This window comes from Narcine bancroftii, chromosome 1, assembly GCF_036971445.1.
Source record: "Narcine bancroftii isolate sNarBan1 chromosome 1, sNarBan1.hap1, whole genome shotgun sequence".
NCBI classification, from domain to species: Eukaryota; Metazoa; Chordata; class Chondrichthyes; order Torpediniformes; family Narcinidae; genus Narcine; species Narcine bancroftii.
In genome coordinates, this window is record NC_091469.1 from 423,978,290 (window position 1) to 423,998,513 (window position 20,224).

The window sequence follows — 20,224 nt, forward strand, 5'->3', positions numbered from 1 at the left end:
TGGCGAGGACGGGGAGGGGCGACTTCCTGTGTTCTCGGACATCCTTGAAGTGGGGTTACGGTATCGTGAGAGTCGTCGGTGTGGCGTGGACGACCTTGTCGGCGAGTGGTGAGCACGGTGGGGGGAGAATTAACCGGGAGCCGAAGAGCACCGGGTGCGCCAGAAGGCTCGGTCACGCTGGTTGAGGTCGGATGGACTGGCTCTGGACTCGGTGGCGTTTGTGCCGAGTCAAGGGCAAGTCCCGAGACGGGCTGTCGTCGCTGTGCGGTCAGCGTGCTGGGCAACGAGCAGATCTTGGCGCCTTTGGCTCCGCGGCCGTGAGGCCGGATCGCGGGTTTCCGCGCTTCCACGTCGGGCCCCGCGGCTCCTGAACACGGTGCTCGTCACAGTGGGTCAGGGCGGCGGCGGCAATCAGATCAAGAAGCGCTGTGGTCTGGGCATTTCAAATGAGGTTATAATCCTATTGGAGCTGGGTAGGGGGTAGGGGTGGGGGAGTAGGAGTGGGGGGTGGGGGAGTAGGGGTGGGGGAGTAGGAGTGGGGGGTGGGGGAGTAGGAGTGGGGGGTGGGGGGGTAGGAGTGGGGGGTGGGGGGGTAGGAGTGGGGGGGTAGGAGTGGGGGGTGGGGGGGTAGGAGTGGGGGGTGGGGGGGTAGGAGTGGGGGGTGGGGGGGTAGGAGGGGGGGTGGGGAGTAGGAGTGAGGGGGGGTGGGGGGTAGGAGTGAGGGGGGGTGGGGGGTAGGAGTGAGGGGGGGTGGGGGGTAGGAGTGAGGGGGGGTGGGGGGTAGGAGTGAGGGGGGGTGGGGGGTAGGAGTGAGGGGGGGTGGGGGGTAGGAGTGAGGGGGGGTGGGGGGTAGGAGTGGGGGGGGGCCTGGCACCTGGTGGGCCGAAAGCTCCATCCATGTTCAGCAGCTTGGCCTGCTGTTCATCGCCATGTGCTTCTAAACCTGGGCTCGGCCAGTGAAAACTGATTCCCAGTGAGTAACGTTTGAGTATCGGGCGGGTTTGTGATTTCAGACAGATTTTTGAAAGCGGACGCTTCATGCTTTCGGTTGCACTTGCCGAAGGAGAAATGAAGGGCATAGCCAGAAAGCGGGCATAATTCCTCATGTTGGCTCGCTCGTCGGAGGGAACGAGTGAATCAATGCATCGGGGTCGTTGCAGGGTCTTTGTCGTAGCGAAGATGCAGATTTTAATCGCCCTCCGGCCTGGTTATGAAATCTTCGGCCTTGCGTCATGCCGGTTTTAGTTTTGTTTTTTAACTTGGTCCAGGAAGCAGATGTTGGGAATATCTCCGCTCCGATCTCGTGTGTCTAATGTTCAAGCCCGATTCCCGTTTAAAGATGTTCAGTGTTTGCAATCGTCCAACAGACGGATTTTGTCCCACGTTCGGTTTGACCTCCAAACGAATCAGCTGGTTTGAAATTAAAGCAAACGAGTTGGATTTAAAGTTACAAGAACATACCGTCCTCCTCTTTTTAAATCTAACTGACGAATACATTACTTAACGATTAATCCATGTGTTGTTAATTTCAGTCCTTGCCCCAAGTTTGGTTTTTAAGCCAATAGCTCAGTTCTCCTTCCTGGCTTCTACTTCAGGCTGGTTCTTGTCTTAAATTTTCTGGCTTCTGCTGAAACCAAGAATACAGAATAATAGTCAGAATTCCATGTGCAGTCTGACCAGATCAGCCTTCCTGGGAGCAGGAAAAGCCCATCCAGTGCTTCAAGGCTTCTCTGCCATTCAATAGGATCATGACTTCCTGCCCAGGTCTATGCTCTTCTGTGTCAGTTTTTTATAGCTCACAGTTTGGCCATCTTTCAATAATTTATCTACTTCCCTTTAAATGTGTTCAGAGTTGTGAACTCTGGACATTTACTATCTTCGGGGAAGAAATTCTCATGCACCCAATTTTAAATGACAAAATATGTCCCGTCATTTAAGACTCTTCCACAAATGGAAACATCTCAGTCTTTACTGTGTTGTATTCTCTTTAAATCTAGGATGCTTCAATTAGATAATCTGTTATTCTTCTAAACTTCAAAGAATACAGACCTAGCTTTTTTTTTTAAGATGGTTGTAATAAAACAATGTTAACTGAAGAATTTGCCTGGTGAATCCTTTCTGAACTGCCTATGGAGCTAATATATTACTTAAATAAAGGGGTTAAAGTTCTGCATAAGACTGCAGGCTCACTATCATTAATTCTGAACCAACTCTTTTGCAATAAAGGCCAATTTGCCTTTTGAACTACTGCATGCTAATTCATGTTTTAAGTACAGGAATATGTTCTCAGTCGCTTGCAGTATCTTTCCATATGAAACAAAATGTTTTTTGACATGCATAACTTCAGGAACTTTTCTACATAATTGTTTGCTCATTCTGTGATGAAGGGCTCTTCCTCCTTCCATCTTTTTATTCAGATGCCTACCTGCTTTTTGCTCGTGCCTCTCGGGTTGAGGCCCGAACCATTATATCTTTGGTTCCTATGCATGCTGCGTTAACTGCTGAGTTTATCCAGCACTTTTGTATATTAACCCACAATTATAGCAGGAGTTGCAAATACCAGAGGACATCTGTGTAAGATGAAGGGAGGAACGTTTAGGGGGCAAGTTTTATTTCCACAGAGTAGTGGGTGCCTGGAATGCCAGGGTGGTAAGGTGGAGGCTGGTACAATAGGGGCATTTAAAATCCTCAGGCACATGGATGGTTGGAATTAATGATGTAATTATGGACTCCAACTTTCTTTCTTCCTTCCTTCCTAAGAAACAACAGAATGGGTGATGTAGAAAAGGGCAAGAAGATCTTTGTTCAGAAGTGTGCGCAATGTCACACTGTTGAGAGTGGAGGCAAGCACAAGACTGGACCAAATCTCCATGGGTTATTTGGACGCAAGACTGGCCAGGCTCCTGGATTTTCTTACACTGAAGCAAACAAAAATAAAGGTGAGTTTTGGATGTCTGAATTTTTTCAAATTTTCAACTTTTAATCAATTAAGTCATTGGAAGTAAATTGTGAAAATTAAAGTTTTAGACACTTAACTAACTATACGTACAGTAGATTCCCCATTATCTGAAATTCAATCAATTGAAATTCAAATAACTGGCAAAAATCCAGGAAGGAAATAAAAACATTCAAATAAGACTTGGTGGATGGACCCCATGGGAGAGCACTGACACTTCGTTGGACACGTGCAGGTTTACCTCACTGAGCTAGCAAAGGCCCTTAATGCAAACACGTTTTCACTGTCCTCGCTTGCGGGGAGGTGCGCCAAGGGACTGACCGGGACACTTAAATGGAGGTGAGTTGTTGGCAACGTGAGGAAGGTAGTAGAGTGCACCAGTGGCCTAACCAGGACACTAGTGTTTGGGGATAGGATATGAAGGGGGAGGGAGAAGATGGCAGTGGTGTTGAGCTGTTAGCTTCAGATTTTAGACCCGGTGTATAAGATAACCCATATTTTGATGAGACATTTTAAAGTTTTGGGATCATCCTAGTTGCCAGCATATACAGTCAGTTTTTTTTTTAAAAGTGCACATTTATAATTAAAGGCTTCAATACTTTATATTTTGCATTGTCTTTTAAACAGTGTATGCTTAATGCAGATGTGTTAGGCTTTGGAAGAGTGAGTTGGTGAAAGGGAAAATTTGCATATCCGACAGCCGCAATTGCCCATAGGTGCCAAATAATGGGGATTCTGCTGTATTTAATTGTTGAAATATTAATGTTCCCATGGGTCTGTCTCATGTAAGAAAGAATATAGAGCTAACTGTAGGCCTGGAGTTCTCAAGCATTCTTTTGTTGCACCTGAATATTTGGACTTGATTTCTATGTGCTTGCTGATGTTGGCTGGTGATATCTTCAATTATTCCTTCAGTACCTGTTCGATTGATTATCTTGGCAGAGTTTTCTCAAGTCTAAACAACGAAGGGAGGATTCTAGATTTTGAAAGGAATTGTTGGGATGTAGAATATCCTTCAGAAACTAGAGTGACTAAATTACTGAAATAAATTTGAATATATGTGGGAAGTTGTCAATACTTTTGACCTCTAGTGTTTAAATTTTGAAGAATAAACCTTCCACATTTAATTTTGACTCATCCTTAATTTGTGTATTTCCATAATACTTTCCAAGTCCCTTATAAAATTATTCACTTTTTACCACTGACCTCATAAGACCATGTTCAGCTATGATTGCTGAGTAGCGTTTGGGTGCTTGCAATTTTGCTAACCTAACACCTGAAATTTGGTCAGACAGCAAGGAAACATGCCCCTTGGTCCAACCTTTCCATGTGTTAATTCACCAAGACAATGGCTACTTAAACAAAGTTATTTTCTTAATACATAATAATACCAATATTTAACTTGTTCCTATTAACTTAAACCCCTTCTAAGCACATATGTATGAAATGTTTGTTTTCAGAAAAGTTCTTTTTCACTGTCCAGTCATTCACTTTTCACTTCAAGTTCACTGGTATCAGACAATCTTCCATGCTGTGCACAGAATTAAACATTTATTATCTTAACCAGGCTCTGGTGCTTTAACTTCAGTTGTAACTGCTCAGGAAGGTCTTTGTTTCAGAGAGATGTTCGGTGGGCACACAAACTAATCTCCTTCAATCATCTGCTGAAGTGCCTTGCCGAGGAAACTTGCCCCTTCTTAGGTTTTTCCAAAAGATGAGCTCTTCCAGGTTAGCACAAAGGGTTCTTTTTTTTCCCTATTTCAGGAGAAACAATAACCAGTCAGAATCTCTGCAGTTGACTACAGAGATTTAGAATAGGTTGAACTTGGAACTCAAAACCTATCTTGAAATGGAACTTGCAGCCTTCACCACAAACTGCTGCAGGATACTCTCTCAAAAAATGGATGTTTTCTCTCTCTTTACAAAACCACGTGGCCCCTTTTAGGACAATGACCTTCACCCAAAAATTTAAAACTCTAGCAGCAAAAGATTTCTCGATCTTGAGCTTGGACATTGTTCAAACATGCTGGTCCATTGACGTCTACTTTTATGGTAAATGTTTATTTGTGAAATGTGACCTATTATCAAAATTTTATTAACATTCCATAACTTAGTTGATTAATTTTGGAAATGGGACAATTTGATTTTTAATCCTCTCAAACTCTTCTATCCATGTTCCACTCTATAAAGATCTTGGGAATTTCTGTTGTACTCGCCTTTATTATTTTACTAGCAGCTTGTTTCAAATACCCTCTGTGTGAAAAGGTGCCCCTCGGTCCCTTTTAAATCTTTTCCCTTTCACCTTAAATGTGTTCCCTTAGTCTGGGGGCTTACAATGGCCTTCATGATTTTATATACCTTCATTCAAGCCAATTAAAGTGGTTTTACCCCCTTTCCTTATGAAGCTGATTTTGTGAGGTGATTTGAACCATTCTCAGACAGTTTTGAGTGGAACATTAATCTGTTAAATTGAAGATGACAGCACTGTTCTTTTTCTTCACAGGTATCACCTGGAGTGAGGATACACTCAGAGTTTACCTGGAGGATCCAAAGAGATATATCCCAGGAACAAAAATGATCTTTGCAGGTCTCAAAAAGAAGACTGAACGTGAAAACTTGATAGCTTACCTTAAATCTGCCACAGCAAATTAACTTGGCAGCAACAGTATCTGCTGCCTTATTTATTAATGGGTAGATTTGTCTACTGATTGAACATCCTGGAAAAGGTGTTGCAGTCAACATTTTAACTGGTTTTTTAAACCATGTTCTGTACAAGGCATTTGCTACTACCCTATAATGCTGCTGTTCAGTTTTAACTAATTGTAAATCACCAGTGAATCATTCTGTTAAGACAATAAAAGGGACGATCATTCATCAACATTGTCTTGTTTTCATGGCAGTGTCACTTGTGTAATTTGTTCATCTGTGGATATTTGCTACTATATTATTTGGTTTCTCACAATCTTGACTCCCATTGAGTTTCCAGCCAGGGCAAACCATAATATAATTTGGAGATTCAACGTTATCCAACCAAACCATTTACAAAACCTGACAACATCAATTACCCACTTAATCCGTAAGTGTGAGACAATTATGAGATGTTGGAAAGGAAAATAGTAGCCTTTTGGGTATTTAAATGTGAGAAATTAGACTTTTCACCATATTTTAAAGGTGTTTAAGATCAGATGTATATCAGAATAGGATTACATTCAATATTAAAGCATTTGTCTATATGGAAATTTAAATCGGATATTAAAACTCTTAATTTAGATTATACATGGGGGGGGGAACATTTAAAGTACAAATATATTTTGCGCAGTCTTGCACTGGATATCTGTATTTTAAAAAGACTAGAACTATTGCCCTGGCAGAATTTGTTGTTGGTTCTTGGAGTGATTTAACAGTAAGTGCCAATATCACAAAAGGTTTAAAGTATTAATTTCTCCTCTGCAGTTCTTCCACTTCCAAGAAAGTAGGCAGATGAAGGATGGGAAGATGTAATTGTGAATTATGTTCTTTATATTTCCAGTACTGCTTCACTGACACTTTGGTATCTTTTAAATTGATTCCATTCTTTCACAACAGATTCAAGTTTGTGTTGAGTGCAATGATAAAGTTTGCTTTGTGAGCATTCCAGCTAGACAACCTATAAATAATTCAGCGCGCAAGACACAGGACAGAAGTACAGAGTTACAAAGAGAGATCAGTTGGTAGAGAGCAAATCAACAGATTTACGTGGCAACCAGCACCGTGGAGAACTGACAGTTTGGCCTGACGTACGATACTGCAAGACGGGCGATGCATGGACCAACTGACAAGAATGTGATTGGTCCTCTATGACTCTGGCCCTGATGCAGAACATGGTCTGTTGATATACAATGGCTTCAACCTCTCGGAAACTGTCAACTTTTCTATTCCTGTCAATCACAAAAGTCTTCGGGTGGCATTGTAAGACCTGAAAAGAACCATTGTAAATGGGCTGAAGTGGTTTGCGAACAGCATCATGCCAAAGGAACACCAGTACAGTGTTGTAAATTATTTGGCACATACATTGCAAGTGATATCTGCCATGTAGGAGTAGATTGGAGTAATCTTGTGTTTTCTCAAAGGCTATCAATTTAGCTAGCTTGATCATAGAGCTTTGTCCTTGGACTTGGATTCACAAACTCACCTGGCAAGGTCAGCATAGTGCCATATACTAGCTCAGCCGCTGAACATCCAAGATCCACCTTAACAGTTAAGTATATCCCTGAGATGGTGAAAGTGGGCCTACCAAGTTCAGGTGCATGTGCTGAAAGCAGGAATCCAGGACAACAAAATCCTCCAGCTTGGATTTCATGTGTCTGGAAACTTTAGAGCATTGACACAACAAGCAAGCCCTTGTCCAGAATCCAACATCCTATTTTAACATGAGGCCATGATCTGTAATCAGTTTGATGTTCTTCTCCCAAGATGCGATAGATTGTGAAGAAACTCAAAAATCTCATGCTTGATAGTCATCAGGCCAAAAGTATTCAATATTAAAGCATTTGTCTATATCGAAATTTAAATTGGATATTAAAACTCTTAATTTAGATTATACATGGGGGGGGGGGAGAAAGTATTCAATATTAAAGCATTTGTCTATATGGAAATTTAAATCTGATATTAAAACTTAATTTAGATTATACATCGGGGGGGGGGGGGGGGGGGGAAGACAATTTAAAGTACAAATATATTTTGTGCAGTCTTGCACCGGATATCTATTTTAAAAAGACTAGAACTATTGCCCTGGTAGAATTTGTTGTTGGTTCTTGGAATGATTTAACAGTAAGTGCCAATATCACAAAAGGTTTAAAGTGGAAAAATCACAGCACAATGTTTCACCTGATTCATCCAGAGTCACACATCTTGAAAATGGAGACTGGACTTGATCTGGTAATACCAGATGAGATCAGGATCAGTGTGCTGTACACGAGCCATGGCAGTAGTAAGGCATCAATGTCACACCTGAACAGGGCGTTGGCTACGCATTTGCTTTTCCTCAGATGTCTGATGAAAATTATAAGATGAAGTCCAAGTGCCGAATCTCTCTGGGCGAGTAGAGATGTTTGCTTGTACTCGTGGTATGTGTAAGAGACTGCTTGTCTGTATAAATGGTGAAAGGATGGCCTTCCAATAAAAAAGGAGAAATGTTTCACTGCGAGATAGATGGCCAAGAGTTCTCGACCAAACATATTATTCTTTGCCTGAGCCGGTGAAAGCTTGACTGAAAAAAAAGGTTCCAATAGCCCATGGACTCGTTCTAACACTGCTCCCACAGCACTGACCGATGCATCTGGTAGACAGAGCAAGGCATGGGCTTTTGATGTACAAGCATAGTGGCCTTCTTCACATCATTGACCACACACACGGCGTTGTCTCCCGAAGTTGATGGTCCTTTGGAAACAGACTTATTGGATCCTTCTAGTTGTTCAGTGAGGGATAATATAGATGCTGCAGCATTCGGCAGGAAAGAGTGATAAAAATACATCAAGGCTTAAAAAAAAAGCCACAACTGACTAAACGTAACGGGTGTCGGAAATTCTCTAACTTTTTGCACTTTTGATTCATCGGGCAAAATACGATGTTGCGTAACTGTCCTAAAAATATAAGATTACCAGCACCAAAAAAATATTTACTGGGATTGATCCCAATGCCAAGTTCATCAAGCCTCTAAAACAATGAGTTAAAGTGGCACTTGTGCTCCTCCTCATGCAAGGGATCAACCAGAATATCATCAATGTAAACAAACACAAAATCAAGGCTGACAAGTACATGGTCCATAAACTGTTGGAAAGTCTGAGCTGTTATTCCGTAGACCGTATGGCATTTGCAGAAACTCAAACATGCCGAAAGGGGTCATTACTGCCATTATCGGGACATCAGAAAGATCACCTCGAATCTGATAGTAAGCACATTCTAGGTCTATTTTCGCAAATATATGTTTGCTGAGAAGCCTGTAAATTAGGAATGTTGTTTTGCTCAGGCAAGGTGGAATTGTTTAGAAGGGCAAGATAATCACCACAAGGCAACCAATCCCCAGGAGATTTTTTTTGGAACCACATGCGGACTATGCTCACTCTTGCATGTGGTCATATTTTGATTTTGCGATTTAAAGACGGTCCAGGGGTAATCTATGAGCCCACACTGCAACTGGAGGACCCCAAGTCTCAATTTGGTGGGTTAGTGTATGTTTAATGTCTGTCTGTCACTCGGCGAGGGAAACACTTAAACAAGGCTCAGAAATGGCAGGAGCCAGGTTGAAGGCTCGTCCGGCAGCTGACAAAATTGGAGGGACAACTGTCACAGTCGCGTACTGGAGGAGGAGAGTGTCAGGATCATCCATGCAAAACAGAGCTGGGTCCAAGTCTTCAGCATCGGCTGCAGCCAGAGTCAGCGATGGCAATTGCATTCTCAACATCGGGCCAATAAGAAGGTCAGAGGAGTTTAGCTGGGTAATATTTGGGGAGTTGAAGAATGCAGTGTTGTGTCTAGTGAAAGATAAAAAAAGAAAGTTGACTTCATGATGTGCTGAAGGAAACAAGTGAGTGTATTCTTTATTTGTTTGTAAGCTGTGGCAAATCAGTGCCGTTACAAGTGGTGATCCCGTGAGTTCACAGTGCCTTCTCATTTAAAATGGATAGTGATGTGGATAAACCCCATACAGGAGCAGTTGGGGAGGTCAAACTAAAGATTCCACTTCTCCCCCCCCCCCCACTACTTTTTATTAATAATGCACCAGCATTCTTTATGATCCTCAAAGCGTGCTTCCCTGCCCTCAGTGTGATGAGTCAAAAGACAAAGTACGGTTTATTTGTGGAGCGTCTTCCAGAACAGATTTCCTGCGAAGTGGTGGATGTCCTGATGGCAATCTCCCATATGACAATTACAGACAGCATTAACAGCAGGTGGTGATGCATCTACATGGAGGCAACATGTGTCCTGCTGTTAAGGCAGATCTTGGATATTCACTGCCAGAGCTAGTTTATATGGCACTACATTAACCTTGTATTGCAAGTTTGTGAATTGGAGTCCAAGCACAATGCTTTATAATCTGGATAGTTATATTGATCATCTTCAGGAAAACATAAGATTACTGGTCGACAGAAAATTTACACTGCTCATCGACCAGCGATCAGTGGCATTTATGTTTAATAATGCAAAAAGGGGCAAAATAAACAACATAGCATACAGGCTGGGTACTCTCAATGAGCCTCCAGATGCCCTGTCAAAAGGAAGCTGTGACTCTGCACACACCTGACTGTTGTGGTCACTTAACAATGAATTTTGCCACCCAGGCATCACCCGCATGGCTCATTTCGTCAAGGCACGCAACTCCGTTGAGGACATTAGGGAAATGACCAGGTCCTGCCAGGTCTGCGCGGAGGGCAAGTCACACTTCTACCGCCCCAACAAAGGCATCCCAGCCCTTCAAACGACTCTGTCAATTTCAAGAATCCCCTCCCTTCCACCAACAGAATCGTGTTCTTTCTCAACATTATCATTGAGTATTCATGTTTTCCATTCATCATCCCCTGCCCAGACATTACCACCACCACAGTCATCAGGACCCTGCACTCTATTTTCGCCCTGTTCAGGTATCCCAGCTATATCCATAGTGACCGGGGCTCATCATTTATGAGCGAAATGCTACGCCAGAACCTGCTCATAAGGAGCATTGCTGCAAGCAGGACGAGGAACTACAATTTCTGGGGAAACCGACAAATTGAAAAAGAGAGCGCAACTGTATGGAAGGTCATGAAATTGGTTCTTCAGTCCAAAGGTGTTCCAGACTCATGCCGGCAAGAAGACCTACCCACAGTGCTCCAGTTCATAAGGTCGCTCCTCTGCATGGCGACCAACGCAACTTCTTACGAGCTTATGTTTATGTTCCAGAGAAAATCCACATCTGGGACTATTCTCCTGGCTTGGCTGATGGCACCGGGGCCAGTCCTGCTGAGAAAGCACGCGAGGAGGAGCAAGACAGACCCCTGATCGAGTGCAACTGCTGTAGGCCAACCCCCCTGACGGCAGAGAGGACACTATCTAGATCAGAATCATGGTATCCACCGGAACTGAGGGTCCGATGCCTCAAGTGTGCCAGGAACTACTGAGTACCCTACTCAGGATCCCAGAGGACACTGCTCGCGAAGTGGACCAATCCATCCCACAACCTGAGCTGGAGCCCTCGAGACCCACTGACCCTGTACCACAGGGAATCCAGGAAGCCCAAAGTCTTCCAGTACTGCAACGCTCAACCAGAATTACCAGACCCCCTGATAGACAACGTAACTATTTGTAAAATATTAGTTTTTTTTTAATATATAGTCTCTGTTTTACACCCACAGGCTCAATTCAGAAGGAAGGGGTGAATGCAGTGAACTGGAATTCATTGTCTATGTATTGTTCAGAAGGCTGGCTCTTCCCCTGTCTCCACCCTCACCTACCCCAATTTAAACCCTGATTTTCTGGCCTTACCTCAGATTCACCTGAGGACTATTGTGTCTGAGTGCATTCAGTCACTTTACAAATATGGATGTCACAAATGCTGGGACAAAACAAGTTAAATGTAAAGTTGCAATTTGAAAGGGCTCACCAAACCCTTGGACCCAGAAAAACCAGCAAAAAGCGACCAGTGCTGATAAGACTTTTAAGTTACCAGCAGAGGGGTGAGATCTTCGGAGCAGCATACAAATATTCAAAAATTAACAATGGCCCATTAGAGGTGGACAGTGCAAAAGTAATGCTTTTTTTTCAGGACTTTACCCCTGCCTTGGTCAAACAAAGAAAGGAATTTGATGAAGTAGAGACAACTGCGATCTAAACACTTAAAATATTCAATGACTTACCCAGATGAGGGTGGATGTCGCAGAAGGTGTAAGCTAAAAACATCATGAGATGGGACCGGAGAAGGAGTCACCCAGTACTAAGGAGTAACAGGATGCAGGTGTGACCTTGTACGCTCAAGATAAGTTTGGCACTAACAAGCTGATGAGCAGCAGACTAACAGTGAAGGGTAGCAACAGCTTATTCATTGGACAGTGTAATGGTATGATAATTTACTAAGTGTGTGTCCTGAGGTATAAAAAAAAACACCACTTGCTGATATCAGGAGAATGCGCCTTCTCCAACTAACTCTGTTAGTTGTAAGTGTTACAATCCGGTAATAAAGAATCTTGATTTCGACTCAGTCTGGTGTCTGACTCACTCATTCTCGAACAAAGCAGACCTAACAATTTGGTGACCCCGACGTGATGGGTGAGTAGACACTAGACGACGGTTTCTGTTTTTCCTGACAATCATCTCAGCGGGCTGACAAAAAGGTCCAGAGAAGCCTGTTTTAACAAAATTCTCTCTCTTAAAATCTTTATGATTGTCAGTAAGAACTGAAGATCGGACAAATTAGACGATCATACTTGAAGGTCGTCACCTGCCAGGATTGTACACGCAAGTGTTTACAGACAAAACTATAAAAGTCCTTAAGGTGTTTTAGTGACATTTGATAAGTGCTTCGCCGACAAACTACTAGAGTTTAAAAAGTCTTTATTGTGACGTTGCAAAGTCAAATAGAGTGAGAAGGTGGTTTAAGAACAATTGGGGACCTGAGTTTTCTGCCCTAAACCGGTTATTAAGAGGAGAAATCTCCCACGTGAAGGTTGGGCTTTGAAAGAAAACGAAGGTTCAGGCTTATTGGTCTCAATTGTATAAGACTCGCTTATAAATGTCCGGTAGGTATGATAATGTCTGTACACTTGAAAACGTAAGAATTTATTTCCCAAATTCGCCATGGTGGAATACCACAACGGACATTAGAGACCTTGAGACGACAAAAAGAGTACTCAGAGATGCCTGCTGGTGAATAAGGGCGACGACCAAAGACTGCAAAAGCTGTGTCCGGATCAGGTAGGAGATATCAATGAAAAAGTTGGCAGAATCTTAAGAGACACACGGTTTATTCGAAATATTTTTGACAAGTTAAATGAAGGTATTCCCAGCATCACCAAGGAGATAAAGTTACGTAAATTCATAGATTGGTACAGGGAAACTGGACAAAAATATAGCCCAAAAACTTGGTTTCCTAGTTGTAACCTAACTTTCAGACCTCTTTGGGAAAACAGAGAGTGGAAGACGAGCAATCAGAGTATACAGGACAGTCTGAGGTCCACCGGAGGACCAGACTTGGAGACTGTTTCACTAAAAAACTTTTGTCATCCGGCCTGCAAGGAGACATTTTTAAAGGCGATTTTTGTTAACATAGATCCTCTAAACGGACAAGAACCTAAATTAAGAGAGGCATTAGGAAGCGACCCCGCAGCAATGGCTGTACAGTTGCCTGCTAAGACCTTTGACCAAGTTATTAGGGAAATTAATCAGGAATTAGAGAAGCGAAATACCAGTAAAGAGGCATTGGAGAAACAAAGAATTCTCCAAAAATGTGTAGATCGTTGGAGGAAGATGGGGTGGTTACCCGGGAGCGCCGAGATGTTCCTGACAGGTGAGGGAAACAAAATTCTAAAGTGTAGGGTCTTAGATAAGCTGGAAGAAACAAAACACAGAAGGGAAAGGAAAAGTGCCTGTTTCCGGTTTCCAGCCACGAAGTGTCCAGGTTTGCTCTCTCCCTCCCTCCTTTCCCCCTCCCCCTCTCTCTTCTCTCCCCCTCTCTCTCTTCTCCCCCCCCCTCCTCTCTCACCCACTCCCCCTCCCAATCCCAATCTGTGGCAGTGCTGCCCTGAAATCCCCAGGTGGGGCAGGGCAGAGAAATACAATTTGGTTCTAATTTTGTGCCCACAATTCCAGCTCCGCATCAAATGGGATCCTGTTTTATCCTCTCTCCCTCCCTCTTTCCCGCACCCCCACCATTGTGGGATCAGGGCAGACGTTGTGGGCTGACGTGTAGCTCACTCGAGGTGGGAGGGAAGGAAGGAGTGGTGGTTCCCAGTGGTGGGAGACCCAATCTGATCCAGACCAGTGATCACAGGATGAGAACCTTTTAAAGGTGTAACCATGAAACGGAAGTGTTAATCTGAAGACTTTTCTCCCAGTGGGGCCAGTGCAAGGCATTTTCTCTCTCTATCTCTCATGCTCTGTGTATCTGCCTCTCTATCTCTTTCTCTCGCTATGCTCTCTCTCTCTCTTCCTCTCTCTCTCTCTCTCTCTCTCTCCTCTCTCTCTCTCTCTCTCTCCTCTCTCTCTCTCTCTCACTCTCTCTCACAGTCTCTGGATGTATGTGATGTCATGTATGTACTCTGACAATAAATCTCTCCGACATGATCTGGTTTTACGGAGACTTGTCAGGGCAGTCAGGCTTCCCCGGGCTCTAAGCCTAATTAAGGTGGGAGGCCATTCCCTACAAAACACAAAGGAAGGGAAAGGAAACATGGCGGCTGACAGAGCAGCCAAACAGGTTACTGGATATCAAGAATCTATACAGGGGATGATTCTGAGGTCCCATGGCAAAAAAGAGGAATTAGAGAGAAGAGAAAATAGTAGTAAGTTGAGTGACCAAAAAGAGAAGGAGGGAGAGGGACCCCCACCAAATATTGAACACCTGATAGAAATACAGGAAAAAGCTAGCCCAAGTGAGAAAGAGGAATGGATGAAACGCGGTGCTACATGACAGGAGATCATCTATGACAATCGGACAGTACATGTCTGGCGCTCCCCGATAGGTACGATAGTTGCCCCCCGCCAATTACTTCCGCTATTATTTGAAGAAGCACATGGGCCGACTCACATTAGCGCCACCAAAACTTATAATACGCTTAAACAACATTGGTGGAATCCCCACTTACGCGAGCACATTGACAATTTTAGAGCTGAATGTACTATCTGCAATGGGCATAACCAAAGGATCACCTTACCCCACCCGCTTTTACGATTTCCAGTACCGACAGCCCCATGGAAAGAGATCTATATTGACTATACAGATATGGGTACTGACCTTAGGACAAAGGAAGGATACCGATATCTCTTAGTGGCGGTAGATAGGTTCTCACGGTGGGTGGATGCTGTCCCAACGAAGAGGGAGGATGCGGATAGTGTAATAGGCTGGCTGACGCGAGAGTTGATACCCCGCTACGGGGTCCCCAGCAGAATATGCTCTGATAATGGGTCCCACTTTAAGAATGAGCTGATCCGACAGGTTGAAGAATACTTAGGGATCAAACACCGTTTCGGTAGTGTCTATAGGCCTGAGAGCCAGGGGGCTAGTAGAAAGGGCAAGCAGGACGATAAAATCCAAATTAGGAAAGGTTTTGGGTGGGACCAGGTTGAATTGGGTCGAGGCATTGCCATTAGTACTGATGTCTATGCGACAAGAGAAGGCCAAAGATACCTTCCTGTCACCACACGAGATTCTAACAGGTCGACCCATGCCTGGTCCAAAGACTGATCCAGCCTGGGTAAAGAATTGGGAAGAAAGGGAAGTGGAACTGGACCATTATATGCAGATGCTGGGTAATATGGTTGCTTTAGTTTCACAACAGGTGGCGAATGCAAATAAGGAGAACCCGGACACTGAAGGAGTTCCAGTGATGGAGGGAGACCTGGTGTATATCCGTAAACCAGGGAAGGTACATTGGACTGAAATTAGATGAACTGGACCATACACTGTTACCGCCGTGACAGATAGGTCGGTAAGAATTGACAAACCAGGGGATAATAATTGGCATCATTTTGCCTTTTGCTCCAAGGCAAAACAACAAGTAGCGAGTATTGGAAAATATGATGAGACTCATGTGGACAATGCCGAGGGCCCTATGGGCATTCCTGCTGATGGGTTGCCAAACAAGCCAACAGAGTAGTTCGGATCCATGCGGGGCCAAAGTTATTCTGAAGATAGATAAAGACAAGGATAGCACCTTCCAGTTTGATCTATGCTGCACTTTTATCTCTAATAACACAGGGCCAGATGGGTCACTCACTAAGGGGCTGACAAAACTTAAGGCATTGGCGAAGGAATTAAAAGCCCAATCTGGAATCTCTAACCCTGTTTTGTCCTGGTTACATGGAGTGTTTGGGAAATGGGGCACAATGTTGGGACAACTTTTCCTAGGATTGTTCATTTCTGTATCCATTTTTATCACTTGTGGCTGTTGTTGTATTCCATGCATTCGAACGTTGGTCACGAGGACCATTGAGAGAGCTTTTGCCAATCGCGATGAGCTGCCTCCAAAATATCAAGCTCTACAAGCTACGGAGCGGGACTATCTCACGTCACAGGAGGCGTCAAAAATTGCTGAGATCGATCCGGAGTCTGATGGAGAATGTGACGGGGAGGAGGGATTATAAAATAGATTGTAGAACAAATATTATAAAATAGATTGTAGCACAAATGTTAACTTTTATCTTAACTAATTACTAATGCTTAGAAGGGATAGCTAGTTATTTGGTTGGGGGAAAACGGGGAGAAAACTTGTAAACAGGCAATGGGATCGGGGAAACGGATGGGGGGTATACGCTAAAGAGGGTTGGGGGGAGCCCTCGCCCACCAGCCGAAAAACCCCGTGAACAGAACCCGTATAGAGCTTGGCAATAATAGGCGAACTAATGTAACGCGGTGGTAGCATAGTCAGGGCAAGATTGTTCTCTAAAGAGGACAAAGGAGGGATTGTAAGGTAAAAACATCATGAGATGGGACCGGAGAAGGAGTCACCCAGTACTAAGGAGTAACAGGATGCAGGTGTGACCTTGTACGCTCAAGATAAGTTTGGCACTAACAAGCTGATGAGCAGCAGATTAACAGTGAAGGGTAGCAACAGCTTATTCATTGGACAGTGTAATGGTATGATAATTTACTAAGTGTGTGTCCTGAGGTATAAAAAAAACACCACTTGCTGATATCAGGAGAATGCGCCTTCTCCAACTAACTCTGTTAGTTGTAAGTGTTACAATCGGTAATAAAGAACCTTGATTTCGACTCAGTCTGGTGTCTGACTCACTCATTCTCAAACAAAGCAGACCTAACAAAGGTAATCGACAAATTTTTAAAAACAAATAAGTGGTGGAAGAATTTTTAAGAAGGATGTAGTAGAGAGATGGAAGTCTTTTAAAGATCAGATTTTGAGAGTGCAAAAGCTTTATGTTCCTGTTAGGTTAAAAGGAGGGGCAAAAGGTTTGAGAGAGCCGTGGTTTTCAAGGAATATTGGAAACTTGGTTCGAAGAAAAAGGGAGGCGTACATTAGATATAAGAAGCATGGAGTTAAGGAGATGTTTGAAAGATACATTGAATGTAAGAGGAATCTTAAGAGAGGAATTAGGAAAGCTAAAAGAAGGTACGAGAAAACTATGGCAAGCAGGGTGAAAATTAATCCAAAAGAGTTCTACAAATATGTTAATGGTAAGAGGAAAGCTAGAGACAAAATTGGTCCCTTAGAAAATCAGAGTGGAAAACTGTGTGTGGAACCTAGAGAAATGGGGGAGATATTGAACAGTTTCTTTTCTTCGGTATTCACTAAGGAGAAGGATATTGGGAGATGTGGGATAAAAAAAAGCAAATTGGGTAAATATGGGGAATATAGAGATTACAAAAGGTGTAGTTTTAAGGCTTTTGAAGAATATAAAGGTGGATAAGTCTCCGGGACCAGACGGGATCTTCCCCAGGACATTGAGAGAAGTGAAGGAGGAAATAGCAGAGGCTCTGGCGGTAATTTTTCAAATGTCATTAGATATGGGGATAGTGCCGGAGGATTGGCGCATTGCGCATGTGGTTCCGTTATTTAAAAAGGGTTCAAGGAGGAAGCCTGGCAACTATCGGCCTGTAAGTTTGACGTCTGTGGTAGGTAAATTAATGGAGAAAATTCTTAGAGATAGTACTTATAAACATCTGGATAGACAGGGTCTGATCAGGAGCACTCAACATGGATTTGTGGGAGGAAGGTCATGTTTGACCAATCTGATTGAATTTTTTGAAGAGGTGACTAGGAATGTGGATGAGGGTAGCGCAGTGGATGTTGTCTATATGGACTTCAGTAAGGCCTTCGTTAAGGTACCACATGGAAGGTTGGTTAGGAAGGTGCAGTCTTTGGGTATAAATTTTGAGATAGTCAAATGGATTGAACATTGGCTGAAGGGGAGAGGCCAGAGAGTGGTAGTGGATAATTGTCTGTCAGGTTGGAGGCCAGTGACCAGTGGTGTGCCTCAAGGATCTGTATTGGGCCCTTGTTGTTCGTTATATACATTAATGATCTAGATGATGGGGTGGTGAATTGGATTAGTAAATATGCAGACGATACTAAGATAGGTGGAATAGTGGATAATGAAGAAGGTTTTCAAGGAGTGCAGAGGGATTTGGGCTGCTTAGAAAAGTGGGCTGAAAAATGGCAGATGGAATTTAATGCTGATAAGTGTGAGGTGCTTCATTTTGGTAAGAAGAATCAGAATAGGACATATGTGGTAAATGGGAGAGCATTGAGGAATACAGAAGAGCAGAAAGATTTAGGAGTGACGGTACATCGTTCCCTGAAGGTAGAAACTCACGTGAATAGGGTGGTGAAGAAGGCTTTTAGTATGCTGGCCTTTATCAATCATTGCATGGAATATAGGAGTTGGGAGGTGATGTTGAGATTGTATAAGACGTTGGTGCGGCCTAATTTGGAGTTCTGTGTGCAGTTCTGGTCGCCTAATTATAGGAAGGATATAAACAGAGTGGAGAGAGTGCAGAGAAGGTTTACCAGAATGTTGCCTGGGTTTAAGCATCTGGAGTATGGGGAGAGATTGGACAGATTGGGTCTTTATTCTTTGGAGCGTAGAAGGTTGAGAGGGGATTTGATAGAAGTATTTAAGATTATGAAAGGGATAGACAGAATGGATGTGGATAGACTATTTCCGTTAAGAGGAGGAAAGTTTAAAACAAGAGGACATGAGTTAAGAATTAAGGGGCAGAGGTTTAGAGGTAACATGAGGGGGAACTTCTTTACTCAGAGAGTGGTAGCTGTGTGGAATGATCTTCCGGGAGAAATAGTGGCGGCGGAGTCAATTGTATTATTTAAGAAAAGGTTGGACAGGTATATGGATGAGAGGAAGATGGAGGGTTATGGGCATTGTGCAGGGAGGTGGGATTAGAAAGGGGTGTTTGGTTCGGTGCGGACTAGAAGGGCCTAATGGCCTGTTTCCGTGCTGTAATTGTTATGTTATGTTATGTTATGTTGTGAAAAGATTAAAGTCGCCAGATGAGAAAACTGAAAAAAACATTTTAAAACGGGACTAACTGAAAGACCTATCTTTTTATATTTAGCAATACTGAACCGTCTTGTTTTTACTGCTAAAAGAAAAATCATTGAAATTTCCATGGAGAACTCTGAAAAGAAAGTGGTGAAGTAAGTAGCAGAGTGAGAATTCTGTTTTGAGGGGGGAAATAGTGCCGGGAGAGGAGTGGTTACAAAAGATGATGCTAAAGGGAGGGATTCTTCTTCAGAAGACAGAAGATTCCGCAGGCTTTTTTCACGGGCTTTTGGGTTCTATTGTTAACATCACTGTCAGACCAAGGGATGTGTGTGTTTGTTAAAGGGGAAATGTGTATGTTTCTTAAAAGGGGAATGCTTTTTACAAGTGAAATGAAAAGGGAAATGTTTCTTAAAAAGGACATATCTCAAAGGGAAATGTTACAATATTTTTAAATGGAAATATTTTATTGCTATATCATAATTGTTTGAAAAATGATATGGATAAAATACTAAAGTTTATTAGTCTTGATATTAACAAGATAAATGGGATGGTGAAGAGGAAAAGGGTATTGGGATACCTAAAGAAATTAAAAGTAGATATAATCTTTTTGGAGGAAACACACCTTACAAAATTGGAGCATGATAAATTAAAAAGAGGATGGGTAGGACAAAGGTGGTATATGAGTGGGAAGAAAAAGTTTGAAAACCACTGTTTTAATCATATCTAATTGACTCGTTAAGTGCACATTTTCATAACTCCAAAGGAAATTGGCCAATGACAATTTTTCTCAAGCAAAATAGTTCAGTAACAATTGGGTCTAGAGCAGTGGTTCTCATCCTTCCCTTCCCACTCACACACCACCTTAAGTAATCCCTTACTAATCAAAGATCACCAATGGCATAGGGATTATTTAAAATGGTATGTGAGTGGAAAGAAAAAGATTGATTTCCTTTTGTTTATATCAGTGGTACTCAATGACATTTTTAGACAATACTACACAGAATTATACAAATCAGAATTACTGAGACAAGAATGAAATGGAAGAATTTTTGTCGAATGATGAACTTCCAAAACTAGGAGAGA

The 20,224-nt window shown here is 43.0% G+C and overlaps 1 protein-coding gene and 1 long non-coding RNA gene across 3 annotated transcripts in view; one reads left to right on the top strand and one right to left on the bottom strand.

Annotated features, from left to right (window-relative positions):
- Positions 1–5,834, top strand: LOC138751624 (cytochrome c). 2 transcript variants are annotated; one of them, XM_069914154.1, is made up of 3 exons: positions 1–108; positions 2,761–2,939; positions 5,460–5,834. In XM_069914154.1, the coding sequence occupies exons 2-3, from the start codon at positions 2,771–2,773 to the stop codon at positions 5,606–5,608; spliced, it is 318 nt and encodes a 105-aa protein (XP_069770255.1). In that variant the 5' UTR covers positions 1–108; positions 2,761–2,770; the 3' UTR covers positions 5,609–5,834. The 2 variants fall into 2 exon arrangements, with proteins under 2 accessions (XP_069770255.1, XP_069770254.1); XM_069914153.1 differs by lacking the exon at positions 1–108 and adding an exon at positions 182–451.
- Positions 4,318–20,224, bottom strand: part of LOC138751625 (uncharacterized) — a 24,352-nt gene continuing 8,445 nt past the window's right edge. Inside the window, exon 3 of the long non-coding RNA XR_011350094.1 lies at positions 4,318–4,711. This is a non-coding gene — a long non-coding RNA (uncharacterized lncRNA). The remainder of the gene's footprint in view (positions 4,712–20,224) is intronic.

What these genes read in the sequence shown, in the direction of transcription:
- LOC138751624 (XM_069914153.1), top strand. An exon ending in TGAAGCAAACAAAAATAAAG is followed by an intron (nt 2,940 to 5,459) that starts GTGAGTTTTGGA and finishes TTTTCTTCACAG; the next exon opens with GTATCACCTGGAGTGAGGAT.